General features: G+C 41.3%; 2 protein-coding genes across 2 annotated transcripts in view; both read left to right on the forward strand.

Moving 5' to 3' along the window:
* Window positions 1–6,243, forward strand: part of LOC146026108 (arf-GAP with dual PH domain-containing protein 1-like) — a 48,075-nt gene extending 41,832 nt beyond the window's left edge. The window contains exons 11-12 of the mRNA XM_083156496.1: window positions 2,384–2,603; window positions 5,327–6,243. Of these exons, the coding sequence (XP_083012622.1) occupies window positions 2,384–2,603; window positions 5,327–5,355 (249 nt within the window). The 3' untranslated portion in view covers window positions 5,356–6,243. The remainder of the gene's footprint in view (window positions 1–2,383; window positions 2,604–5,326) is intronic.
* LOC146026109 (urotensin-2 receptor-like) lies at window positions 6,078–11,710 on the forward strand. The gene has a single exon (XM_083156497.1). The coding sequence runs from the start codon at window positions 6,078–6,080 to the stop codon at window positions 7,110–7,112; it is 1,035 nt and encodes a 344-aa protein (XP_083012623.1). The 3' UTR covers window positions 7,113–11,710.
* Window positions 11,711–13,685: the final 1,975 nt, after the last annotated feature.

The following is a 13,685-nucleotide window of genomic DNA, read 5'->3' on the forward strand; positions in this document are numbered from 1 at the left end:
AAAGTGACTTAAATAAACTGGAAAGGTGGAAAATGCCGTTTAACGTTGAAAAATGTAAAGTAATTCATTATGGGAACAAAAATGAACAAGCTACTTATAGGCTAAATGGAGTTATTATAGGAATTTCGGTACTTGTTTCCTAGCACGGCACCCATATTTTCTACGTACGCTAACGTAGTGAAATCACATCGCATGTGCTTTTTGCATGACATGCGATGCGATTTTCCATATTTTCACATTTATGATATGGCTGGTGCGAATGCGTTCCTAAAACACCCTCACTATCCACGCCACCCCGAAGCATGGCGAGCACAGCGAGCCCCACAAGGGGCGGCGGAACGCGTCCTCCGAACCTTTTCATACCCCCACTATCCACATCGGCGTGGAGTTGATTTTATAAAGTGTGGCGAACGCAGCAAGCCACCGAGCCTGGAGCGCAGCGAGCCCCGCATGGGGACGCGCATTTCTTTACATGTATTGCGCGTCCCCTTGCCGGCCTCGCTGCGCGTGCCACGCTTTGGGCTCGGTGGCTCGCTGCGCTCGCCACACTATATGAAATCGACTCCATGCCGACGTGGATAGTGGGGGTATGAAAAGGTCGGAGGACGCGTTCCGCCGTCACTCGCCGTCACTCGCCACGCTTCGGGGTGGCGTGGATACTGGGGGTGATGCATTGGCATAGTAAGCACCCATCACATCACATGGCATGGGTGCTTATACAATGAAATATCGCATTGCATTTGGTGCCATGCGATCCTATGCGATATTTCATTGTATAAGCACTCCTGTGCCTTAATATGGACATCGCAATGCAATGCGATTTTCCTACGCAGAATAGCCCACTAAGCTATTTGCTTAGTGGGCGCCGTGCTAGGAAACAAGTACCGGAAATTCTGCTATAGATAAGGACTTGGGGGTCATCCTAGATGAAAAATTGGGTAATAGTGCACACTGCTCAAGTGCAGCAGCAAAGCAAACCGGACATTAGCATGCATAAAAGGGGATATGGATTCAAGGGATGCCAGTGTGATAGTGCCTCTTTACAAGGCATTGGTGAGACCACACTTGGAATATTGTGTTCAGTTCTGGGCACCGCACCTTAGTTATAAAGCACATAAATGAATTGGAACAGGTACAGAGAAGGTCTTGAATCACTAGAATACAAAGATAGGTTAACCAGGCTGAATATGTTTCCACTGGAGAAACGGAGGTTGAGAGGTGATATGATTAGTATGTTCAAATACAGGATTGGGAATAATATGGAACTGGGAGATGATTTGTTCACTAACAAGTCTATACTTAGGACACACAATCATGTACTGAGGCTCGAGGAAAATAAATTCTGTACTGAATTAAGAAGAGGATTCTTCACTATTAGAGCAGTAAAATTCTGGAACTCATTGCCGGCGGGGGTGATTACAGCAACTACTGTTAATGAATTTAAATCAAAACTGGATACATTTTTGGCCATTAAGGGAATCCTATAGATATGTCTTACTCAAGTCAGTAGATACAAGTTAGATAGGTTGAACTCGATGGACGAACACATTTTTTCAGCCTTAATTACTATGTTACTATGTATGTATATTGTTGTTATTCGCTGCCTTATAAATATAAGGAGAATACTCCTTCCTGCAATAATTCAAATGATATTAGTTGAAGGGAGCAATATATAAACAGCCAATCAGAAGCGACTAGATAGTGCCGCCTGTGTCATCATGGGCTCAACCTCTGACCAAGGATGTCTATTACCCATGATATAATACACAATAATTAAAAATGATTAAACAAATGCTCAAGCATAGGATGTGTTAAAATCTCACATACGTCTAATAAACCGTTAATGCCTGTGTCTATCTATGACACCACAAATACAAACAAACATTTGCTTTCTATTAGTGTCTATTTTTGCTTGCATGGAAAATATGCAAAAGGTAAAAAGTGTGGGTGACATGCCAGAATATGTATGTATAGCATCATAAGCATCATATAAATTTGTCTCCGACTGCAAATGAAGCCCAAAATGTCTTATTTGGTTCTATGTTTAAATTCTTTCAATTCAAGCACTGAAAATAGGGGAAATTGGATGATATAAAGTATAGAAAAGTAAGAATGAGTATAAGAAATAGATAGAGAGAAGTTACTGTAAGGTGGAGTGGAAATTGTTGAGTTATGGAAAAATATAAGAATAAAAATTGATATATTTAAAAATAAAATAAAAAAAATAAAAACCTCAAGAAATGAAATGAAATGCATGACACCAGTGCAGTGTTAAATCCCTTTTTGCCTGAAATGTCTTATGTCTGATAGCTGTTTATCTATCATGTATAACCACTGTGGGGATGCAGGACATGAAATAACAACATGTACCTCTTTATCTCAGGATGCTTTTGCAAAAGGCGAGGTGTTTTTGGGGAGCAGTGAGAACGGGTACCAGGTAAAGGCAGAAACTGTGCCAAGCAGCTTATGGCACTACGGTATATCTTTTAGTACCCCTGAGCGTACGTATATATTTACATGTGAGACTGAGACTGAACGGGAAAGCTGGCTCAAAGTTTTCAAGAAGGTCATCAGCCTGCCCATGACTATGCGAGAATCCACAGGTAAAGCTTCCTACTTCTCCCCTCCATCTTTCCTCTTTTCTTTGAAAATGTGGTAACTAGAATCTAAAAATAATCCTATAGCTTTAGGAAGTCAGTAGCTATGCTGTGTTAATGAAAATGAAGATAGATTGTCCCAGTAGAAGAAGATAGGATGCATTTTCCAAGCAGTTAAATAAAGTGAGGTAACTGAGGGTGAAAGAATGGATTGTACAATTTAAGGGGGAGAGAGTGGAGGTAGGAGCAGGGCTCAGTCTGCTGCTGAGTTCTTAAACAAACGCCAGTGCGAGGAAACATTCAGTAGGAGAGCCCAGCGAGTCCATCCTGTTACAGTGAGGGGAACTGTAATAAAGGCATATGAGTTATGAAACAAAATGACAGCAGGTGAATGAAGGCAGTCAGTGTGCCAGTGACTTTAACAGGGTTGCATCTTGGTAAGTAAAATGAGAAGAACAACCCAGCAGGTTATTTACTTGTAACCCCAACTTCTTGATAGTACAAGCAATACTGTATATATTGTATTACATTACTGTGTTTTCAGATCTTGTACCCACTTGTTGTCTCATGATATAATCCATTTATGTATTGAAAGATTAACTGTTATACTGTATTTACGCTTCTGTGCTTTCAGCATTACTTTATTTTTTCTTTTGCTGCATTGTTCGTACAATAACAACCGCTTCTGTTTAGTATTTTGTCTTATGTTACTACTATTTATTTATTACCAGTTATTTGTATAGTTATATAGCGCACACATGTTAAGTCCATTACAACGTCCGTGCTGGCCCAACTTCTAATGCTGAACGATTGTGTATCCTAGCCACAGAGTCTTTTTAGAGATAGAAAATATATGGGGAAATAGAATTAAGTGAAAAATTTATGTAATAGAAAAAACTTTATTGCATTGACAAAATGTGATAAAAATAAGTTATTTGAATAGTATTGGAAAAAATGGTGTCTTAACATATGCTAAATAGCTTTATATACTTCTACAAATGCGACCTATGCTTTTTGTAACATATAGCGTAAGATGCCTGTCACACTTCCTGTACTGGGCACGTCTCCTCAGTATAGCTACTTTTCCCTCCATTTTAAATATCACCTACTAGGTATTAGGATTAAGGATTTTCTTTTTTAATTAGTCCCAGATAAAGCATAATGCTGCATGGTGAGGGTCACTCATGTCAGACCTGTCTTTTGCCTTATTACACTAGAGTACAGCATGTGCTTTTTCCTTGATTTTTCTACTTTTTACGTCATTGTGCAATTTTTTTGCGTAACTTTAGCATCTTAGATTGCTAATAGTATACTCGTATTTAGGATTCTCATTTTGGTGCAGCAAAGTCCATGGCACGCTAAATGGGATTAATTGTTGTGATTTGGAAATAGGCATATGTGGACACATCTCTACCTGATCTGCTGGGTAAATGCAATATAAATATAATTTGTGTTAGCTATTGGTGATATAACATATTTATAGTGAGATTTAATTAGTCGCAAAGTTCTGTCAGAGATATGCATGTTCATATAAACAGCAGCCTCCAGGAAGTGCAAGGGGGATCGCTAAACACACATATATATATATATATATATATACATATATATATATATACATACACATGTTATCATGTACTGTATGTAATATATGTCCAGACTCAATCCCCCAAGGAACACTCCCCCAGCTGTGACCCTGTCCCGTTCTCGGTCAGCTCGACCGAGAATTTGCAGGCGGGGTTCAATGTCCCGCCTGCAGCGGGGCGAGAAGGGGGCGTGGCCACGAGCTGCGGCCGGAAGAGGTGAGATGCAGCTGAAAGCTCGTCACTTGCCGCCCGTTCTTGGTAGAACGAGCCCGACAGCTTGTGAAGTCGGACTCGTTCTGCCGAGCTCCGATGTTCAATGCTGTCGAGGAAGACAGCATTGAATAGGGACCGACGGCCATCTCCCCGTTGGGAGATGCTCGCCGGTGATTGAATACCCCTCTAAATGTAATTTTTCAGTATGACAGCAATTGGGTAGCAAATCAGTTATGGACAGCTATTGGGTGGCAAATCAGCACATGGACGATGCAATAAGTGCTTATACATTTATTATTTTTGCATGCAGGGTTAATACTGGCTGCTTTTGCATATAGCTCACAAACAATGGACAGATTTAGACAGTTTTTACACTGCAAATTAGATTAAAGGTAAAATATGGTTTTGACAAGGTGCAAAGTTACTAATTTTTGTGATTTGATCCCAAATGAGAATCAGCCCCATTTACAATGTATTAATTAGGTCTTGATAAACTCTTAAGGTGCGTACACACGGGGGGGAGATATATTGCTCAGCCATATATTGCTAGCAATATATTACTGAGCAATATATTGCTCAGTGTCTCCTTTTCATCACAGACCAGAGTTGGTCACTGATGAAAGGTAACCTCTGCCGGAGGAGCCGCAGAGGTAATTAGCTGGTCGCAGGAGCAAGCTCCTGCGACCAGCGATTACAATGGGGCAAAAAACGGGAGCGCGCACCCGGCGATTTTACGCCGGGGCACACTTCCATCACTGGCAATATGGTCGCCTGCGACCATATTCCCAGCTATTATAGCCCCTATCGCCCCCGTGTGTACACAGCATTAGGGACTAGATTAACCAAAAGTGTTATTCTAAATTGACCTAATGGAATAGCAACGTCCCTTGCATGTAACATATTGTTACTAATTGTCAATTTCTTTCCTTCTAGTTGAAGCTCAATTTAAACAACGCTCCTAACACATTCCCTTTGCTGACATTACCAGGAGGTACCTACCCTTTAAATTTCTCAGTGACAACAACAGACGTTGAACTACAGTATTGGACGTTTCTCTATCCTACTATTTCAATGTGTGATATACTCATGTGTGGCAGTTTATGATGCCATTGTCTTGACTGGCAATGCATTTCTCAATTCTGTACCAAACAGAGGACTTTGGTCTACAAAACTGCTTTGACAAATTGTAAAATGGAGTATTTAGAGTAAACAATGGTTTGTTAGTTTTTTTTTTTTGCAAATTACATTTTTTTATTATCCTTAATATCTCTGTTCAGGTGGGACATACTATACATACAGTTAAAGTGAGGGACAGCACAGAAAAACAAGGGGTAACTATATAATGGTCAATGCTGTCTCTGTGCACAACTCATGGGGTTCATGCCCAACGTTCCTAAGAAATAAACTTGGAATTAAAAACTAGAGACCAAGAAGACTATTGTGGTGGCAAGGACAACTCCAAGGACTCTGGTACTGTAAAGACTTTTGTATTTTTTTGTTGCTTTTTTTTTGCATTATTTATCATCAATGAAATCGTCACTGTACATGAAATATTATTGACGTGTATCCCACACGACGAATGACTGATACACCTGAGATGTTTTTTAACCTTTTTAAATAAAACGAGAAGATCCAGTGAGAGGAGCTGAGAACTATTTTTCACATTGCAGTGGTCTTACATGTCATGATTCAAAACCATTGTTTGTTGACAGGTAGAGATCACATCAAAGCAATCATGGATGGGTATGACATGACCAACATGTCTATGGAGTCCATTGAAGAAGGTTCCATTGAAGAAGAGGTTTTAGTAACATCGACCTTAAGTGCAGTGCTTTCCGTCATGTTTCTCCTGGGGGTATCTGGAAACATCTATGTCTTGGTGATAACTGTGTTGTCAGACAGACCAGTTGGTTCCATGTTTGTCCATGTGATGAACCTTGCTTTGGCAGATCTTCTGTACCTCTCAACCATTCCCTTTGTAGTGAGTACATACTTGGCCCGGGACTGGTACTTTGGAGACGTAGGCTGCAGAATTCTCTTGAGCATGGACTTGTTCACCATGCATGCCAGCATCTACACGCTAACTGCAATGAGCTTGGAGAGATACAAAGTAATTGTAAGACCATTAAAGTCCCGCGTTTCCCACTGCCATCGAAAGTTAACCAGTCTGACGATCTGGCTCACATCATTTCTCCTCGCCTTACCCATGATGTGCATGATACGGTTACAGGATAGCCAGTATGGATCTGGCAAGAAAATATGTTTTCCCACTTGGACACCAGAGTCTTTTAGGCAGTACTTGACTGTCCTCTTCTGCACCAGTGTTCTGGCACCTGGATTGATCCTGTTATATCTCTATAGCTGTCTTGCTAGAGCATACTGGATGTCTGGTCAAGAGGTTCGACGATCAAGCCGGAAGCTAAATCAGTGTGTTGGGTTGCGTATATTCACAATCATTGTTGTATATTGGGCTTGTTTTGTACCTTTCTGGGCATGGCAGCTAGCTAAATCTTATCAACATGAACTTTTTGGGATGGCTCCATCTGCCCAGATTTATCTGAACTATGGGGTAACCTGCTTAACCTATGCTAACAGCTGTGTGAATCCACTCCTGTACACATTGCTGACTAGTAACTATCGGGAATATTTAGCTAGACAGATGCGTGAGTTCAGGTTGGAAGTGCAGAAAGTGGTGCATGATGAGACCCCGGGAAAGTAATCTGTATTGTAGAAATATATGAATTAGAAGCACAGGGACATTACATGCAATAAATTGCATTTGATTTATTGTATATATAATGACTCCTGGGGAGCTATCGGGGAAGTTCAAAGGAAGTTTGATGCGATACATCGTGGCTGCTAACAAGCACCCTCGATGTGCCACTGATGGCTGCACATATGATTTATCTTAAGTACAGCACGTCTGAACTCCAACTCTGACCCAACCGCAGCATGATTTTACCCCATTTTTTGGCCCGATCCATCGGAATCACTTGAAATAGGACCAAATCGCAGTGTATGGGGGCCTTTACAGTACAGTACAGTACTTCTAGGCTGGCCTGGTAAGTAAAGCTTAAGGGGTGTACACACGGTGAGATTTTGGCACGAAATTCTTGACTAGATAGTCAAAATCTCCTAGAAGGTTACCAAAATCTCCCTATTTTTCTCCTGCTTTATCAAAATTGTCTAGCAATTTTGCTAAGATTGCCTAGCATAGATTGACTGTGCAGGCAAGGCAGTTTTGACTAGATCATAGACTATCATTACCCCCCCCCCCCCCCCCCCGACGGACCAAATATTTGTTTTTAAGCATTACTTCTGCGAGCCATTGCGATCTCAGCTGCTCGGCCATGACTGCCGTAGCTGCTTCTGCAGTCAGCGCTTCCGTGTCAGGTGGTTTCCTACCGTCTGACCGAGGAGCGCTGACAACAGTTCAGGAAGTGACCAGACAGCACTGGCTGTAGTGAGGGATGGACAGCGGCGTCGCTAGGGGGGTGAGGGGGGGGGGGGGTACGTCTACACCAGCACGTGCCCGCTGACATTAAGCTGCAGCACTACTACTACTAACATGTCTGTCGTCCCCCCCCCCCCCCGCAGTGATCGGCTCTCACATACACCTCGCTGCCCCCCCCACCACCACCACTGCAGAAGTGTATGAATCTGAAAGCAGGGGAGACATCAAGCCTGTTGAGATTCTTGAGCTGGCGCCAGGGCTGGCTTAATCATGCCCCGCCACACACCACCAGGGAAAGGCATGACTGCAGTCACCCCAGAACCCATATCTCAGCAGCTGCATCTGGAGCTGAGGGCCAGTCAAGGGCAGCTGAATGTGCATGCAGATCTGACCTGAGCCAGACAAGCCACCCCTAGGTCAGTGCCCCCTTTTACAGCCCAATAGGCCCCAGCTGTCCCAAAGTCTCTCAACCTCCTACCTTGACCCTCTGCCCCCCCACCTAACCCCCAGCCAGCACCAGTTCAGTCCTCACTGCCCATCACAGTCACACTGGGGCCAATAAAGGTCTAGTTATGCCCCTGCCTCTCACCCTGCATTCTCTCCAACCCTGAGTCCCCCCTCTCACCCTGAGTCCCCCCTCTCACCATGAGTCCCCCCTCTCACCCTGCGTCTCCCCTCTCACCCTGCATCCTATCCCATTCTGCATCCCCCTCTCACCTTACCTCCTCTTCCACTTTTTGTCCCCCCTCTCCATGCATCTCCCCTCTCACCCTGCATCCTTTTCAAGCCTGGATGTACCAAGCACGACACACTTTGCCACCCATCCCACCGATACTAATTGCATATGTACTAACATATGTTATTAGTAATGCAAACTAACCATTAGTGTCGCCATTCCCTTGCCTGTATCTATTAAGTCGTGGAGGGCACCCAGGACGCTGTACGAGCAGGAGCGAATGCTGAACATTCTCACTATGGCCCTTATTCTGATCGGTGCGGTAATATCCACGTGCGTTCGTGCCGCCGATGTTTTGTGTCTGCGCATGTGCAGAGGCGTCTCTGCGCATGTGTGAGCGGGCGTACGGCCAAATCCCGCATAAAATGTGAACACTCCGAACAGGGGGTGGAGAGGGGCGTGAAGGGCTATTTGGGCTCATTACCATATGCATACGCTCCGCGTTTCATGGGTGTTCCCATGCAAACGCTGGGCGTACGTATGGTAATGCGGCCGTGACGCACGTGTAGGGGGCTGACATATGACATCGCCGGATGTCAGCTGCCCGCCCAGATCCCTGCTTTTGCACGGAAAAATGTCCGTGAGGTTGCGGGAGCTGGTGGACCACTCGGTCCTGCATTCGATGGTCTGCGACCATCGAATGATGGGGGAGGTTCCCTGAGATGGAGGAGGCGTATTCCATGAAAAATACACGTGCGGCCCGTTCGGCCAGCTTCTTACCGCGTACGGACGGAGTTGGCGATCCGTATGGAAGGCGGGGTTTCGCACGCACGGTCCTGGCCGCATAATCGGATCCGGCCGCACCGATCAGAATAAGGGCCTATATATTTTACACACACATATACATACAGACCCCCCCCCCCCATAAAATTCCTGTATTTGCCCCTGATAGTAAAGCTAGAATACAGTAGTATACAGTAGGGAAATGGGCAACTCCACCTGTATTAATATGTCTACAGTAACAGTTTGTGATGGAGAAGACACGATTTGGAAGGTATTTCACAAATATTTCCAAAATACTTGTAAGTAAAAGGGCAGCTTGTTTCTGTCCAGCACGGACCAAGTCTGGGAATCAGTATTTCACAGCTGGGTGTAATCTGCAAGATGTGTGTCAGGGGAGTGTTCATGTGAATATATCATTAACTCTTTATTCTGCAGCTCACAGCTGGATGCAACAAAGTCACCCAACTATAGATAATAAAACACTAATCATTTTTTTTAACTTTTATTTAGGATTATCAATTACTAACCTTCCAAGAGGGATTAAAAAGTGTTATTTACACACAAGCAAAATAATAATAAAAAATGACTAAGGCGAGTATTGGGAAACATTTAGATTTCAGTCATTCTCACAGGAGTGGTCTGTTACATACTAATCCATGGGACTAATTCAGCACGCATCGCAAAGCAATTTTTTCTCTAGTGGAAAAATCCATGCTGCACTGCAGGTGGGTGCAGAGATGGTTAGATTTGGGTGGGGTGTGTTCAAACTGATATCTATATTGAAGTGTGAGAATAAAGCAGCCAGTATTTACCCTGCACAGAAACAAAATAACTCACCCAAATCTAATGCTATGTGCACATTTTATATTTGCCCTACCTGCAGTGAAACATGGTATTGTCCTGGAGAGGGAACCGCTCACACTTAATTTAAGAAGGAATTTGCCTTTGCAAGTGAACCAGAATAAGGGCCTATATGTAGTGATAGTGGGCAATTTTAAGGCGCAACAGCAATAATTACAGTAGGCATGTATAACATATAGCAGTGATGGAGAACCCTGGCACTCCAGCTGTTGTTGAACTATAAATCCCAGCATGCTCTGCACCAGTTTTGCTTTTTGGTAATACAAAAACTGCTGCAGGGCATGCTGGGATGTGTAGTTCAAAAACAGCTGAAGTGCCAAGTTCCCCATTACTGCCATATAGAATTTTTTTAGCTTTACACATTTAGTATGGACAATCCCTCACAGCTGCCATCTTTTTCCCTACTGGAGCATTATGGGGATGTTCATACCCCTGGGGGCCATAAAAGACTACCTTGCAATTTTTATTGTATTTAGGTCTAGGGCCAATGTGTAATGATGTGATATAATTTGTATTAGGTTGTATGTTTTTAAGGGTTTGAATAAGAGGATGACAAAAGTAGTCAAATATTTTACGCAATTATACTAAAATGTATAGTAAAATCTGCCAACTGTATAATAGTTGGCAGATTTTACTTTTAGGCAGATGCAAAATAAATAAAGGAATATTAAAATGTCTTGTACACACTGGAGTTTTTTTTACATGCATTTCTAATGATAATAATACACATGTAGGACATAGTTCAGATTTGTACGCAATCCTGACGAATTATGCACGGATGAAATGTTTAGGGGCCTGCGCAGTAAGTGGTCATCACTGACATAAAGAATGCCACCTGAAAAAGGCCTTGGCACAAGGGCGTAACTACCATAGAAAGGGCAAAGGGTGCAGCTATATGCAGTTATATTTGTTATATACATTTATCTGAATATATAGTTACCGCCCCTGCCTTGGCACATCTGCGTTTTGATAAACGCACCCACAAAACACAATGTTCCACCCCTAAACGCCAAGTAATTAGCAAATTGGTGGCGTGCGTGTGCAAAAAGAATTCTGGACAAACGCAGTCTTTTGATCGGCAACCTCTCGTAGCAATAAAACACTAAAATATTATAAGATTTCAATATATTTGCTCCATTTTTTTTAAAGATATTTTATTTGTTTTCAGATAGAAATGCAATCATTACAAAAATAGCATATTACATCAGAAAAACAATTATAGTATTGGAAATTGTAAAAAATTCCACTTACCGGTATTTAGAACATAGAATTATACAATAAATAATTGATAATATGTAAGGAGCATTAGCGCCCTAAAGCTGGTCATACATCAGAAAGATCAATCTTAAGATCGATTGCGCTCATGATTGTGTGCAATTTCCCTTGAAATCCCCGGCAGTCCTTGGTGGTTTTTGGACACAAAATCTACTCACAATCCATCATACAATCAGTCATACAATCCATCTGCTGCATGATTGTGTATACAAGATGTGCACACAATCTGCATACAATCCATCTTACAATCAATTGAGATTGTATGATTGGGTACAATATCTTTCTGATGTATGGCCACCTTTAGCTAAATCAAGCTTAAATCAAGGGGGGGGGGGGGGGGACAGACGATAGGAACACACAAAGGGGGAGGAAACAATGGATAAGGATAGCAGAACTAGTACAAAATTGTATCAGAGATCTGTGGTTATCAAGATCAAAATCAATAAAACCTTACGACATGTCTACTCAGAACATTATTATTTATAAGCCAGTAGCAATCTGTTGAAGAAGTTGTAGGTTGTATTCTCAAACAGCTTAATTATATGATTTTGAGTGTGTTCATCTAGTGTGTTAATAAAAAATTCCCATTTTTTGTAAAACTTTTCAACTCCAGTCTCAACATCAGGAATAGTAGACCATCTGTCACAGTATAGAACTTATTAATTAATTATTAATTCTTGTTTTACCTCTGCAAGGGAGGGAATGGATCGACGAGTCCAGTGTATTAAAATGGCTTTTTCTGCAATGGTGACAATCACACTTGAATCACTGTACCCTAGAGAATCAGCACCTTTGTTTATGGCATCCCTAGGATAAAAGCTGTTTTTATTCACAAATTTGGGAAAAATATTAAATGAAGTAAATTTTGCCTACCTGTCATTATTTAGTTCTGTTGTGGTTGATAGTTGTGCATCTTTTTGTCCACATGTTTTATCATTGGCAGCCACTAGCGCTAGTTTTGCCAATAGTTTTAACCATAAATAATTAGATTTGGAACTTGACCACCAACCTACTGCAAGACGACACCCCTGCAGGAGTCAGGTGGCACTCAAGGGAACCACTGTTGGGAATCAGTGCACTAGCTGAAGTAGCCAGCGTTGCCTGGGTTTAAATATTCAGGTTATTAAGTTACCAACAATATTTTAAAAAAGAAAGAGAGCGCAAAACCGAAATCTGAATATTTGTTATAGGTTTATTAACCAGTAAAATACAATAAAAATATGCATTTGTAAATATATACAATAAAATACATTATTTATTTTATTTAACAGAGTCACACTCTTAAATAGATGGGCACCAGTGTGTAATAAATGTATTTTATTGTATATATTTACAAATGCATATTTGAATTGTTTTTTACTGGTTAATAAACCTATAACAAATATTCAGATTTTGGTTTTGCACTCTCTGTCCTTTTAAAACTATTTCTGCAAGTAATCTATTCCAATTACTTCTGGGAGCTGCACTACCAAATCTTCGGTGTGATCATCATAATTCATTTATTTGGTGTTATTGTTTTAATTTTGGTACTAATTGACATATCGGAACTGCGACTGATTTTTTGGTATTATAAGTTATCAACAAGTTAGATGTAACTGTCAACATTTTATAAGTAATTAGCAGCTCTTCCAACACACCCATGAGGTGGCTGCACTGTGTCGTTTTTTTTAATGGGGTTTCGCCAGTAGCCCTAATCCCCAGGTGCTGTATGTGATGATCTCAGGTGTTGAATCTCTGTTCCAGGATAATGTGGTGCAGCAGAGGGTGTGTAAGGGGCAGGGGCTTCAATGCTCATCTCTCAGGTGTGGAATGTCTGAGAGATGAGTTACCAACAATATTTTTAAAAAGAAAGAGAGCGCAAAACCGAAATCTGAATATTTGTTATAGGTTTATTAACCAGTAAAATACAATAAAAATATGCATTTGTAAATATATACAATAAAATACATTATTTATTTTATTTAACAGAGTCACACTCTTAAATAGATGGGCACCAGTGTGTAATAAATGTATTTTATTGTATATATTTACAAATGCATATTTGAATTGTTTTTTACTGGTTAATAAACCTATAACAAATATTCAGATTTTGGTTTTGCACTCTCTGTCCTTTTAAAACTATTTCTGCAAGTAATCTATTCCAATTACTTCTGGGAGCTGCACTACCAAATCTTCGGTGTGATCATCATAATTCATTTATTTGGTGTTATTGTTTTAATTTTGGTACTAATTGACATATCGGA

This window comes from Crinia signifera, chromosome 8 (assembly GCF_055691185.1).
Source record: "Crinia signifera chromosome 8, ASM5569118v1, whole genome shotgun sequence".
Classification (NCBI taxonomy): Eukaryota; Metazoa; Chordata; class Amphibia; order Anura; family Myobatrachidae; genus Crinia; species Crinia signifera.

Bases quoted from the DNA above. Each gene is read 5' to 3' on its own strand.
- LOC146026109 (XM_083156497.1), top strand. From the start codon at position 6,078: ATGATTCAAAACCATTGTTTGTTGACAGGTAGAGATCACATCAAAGCA.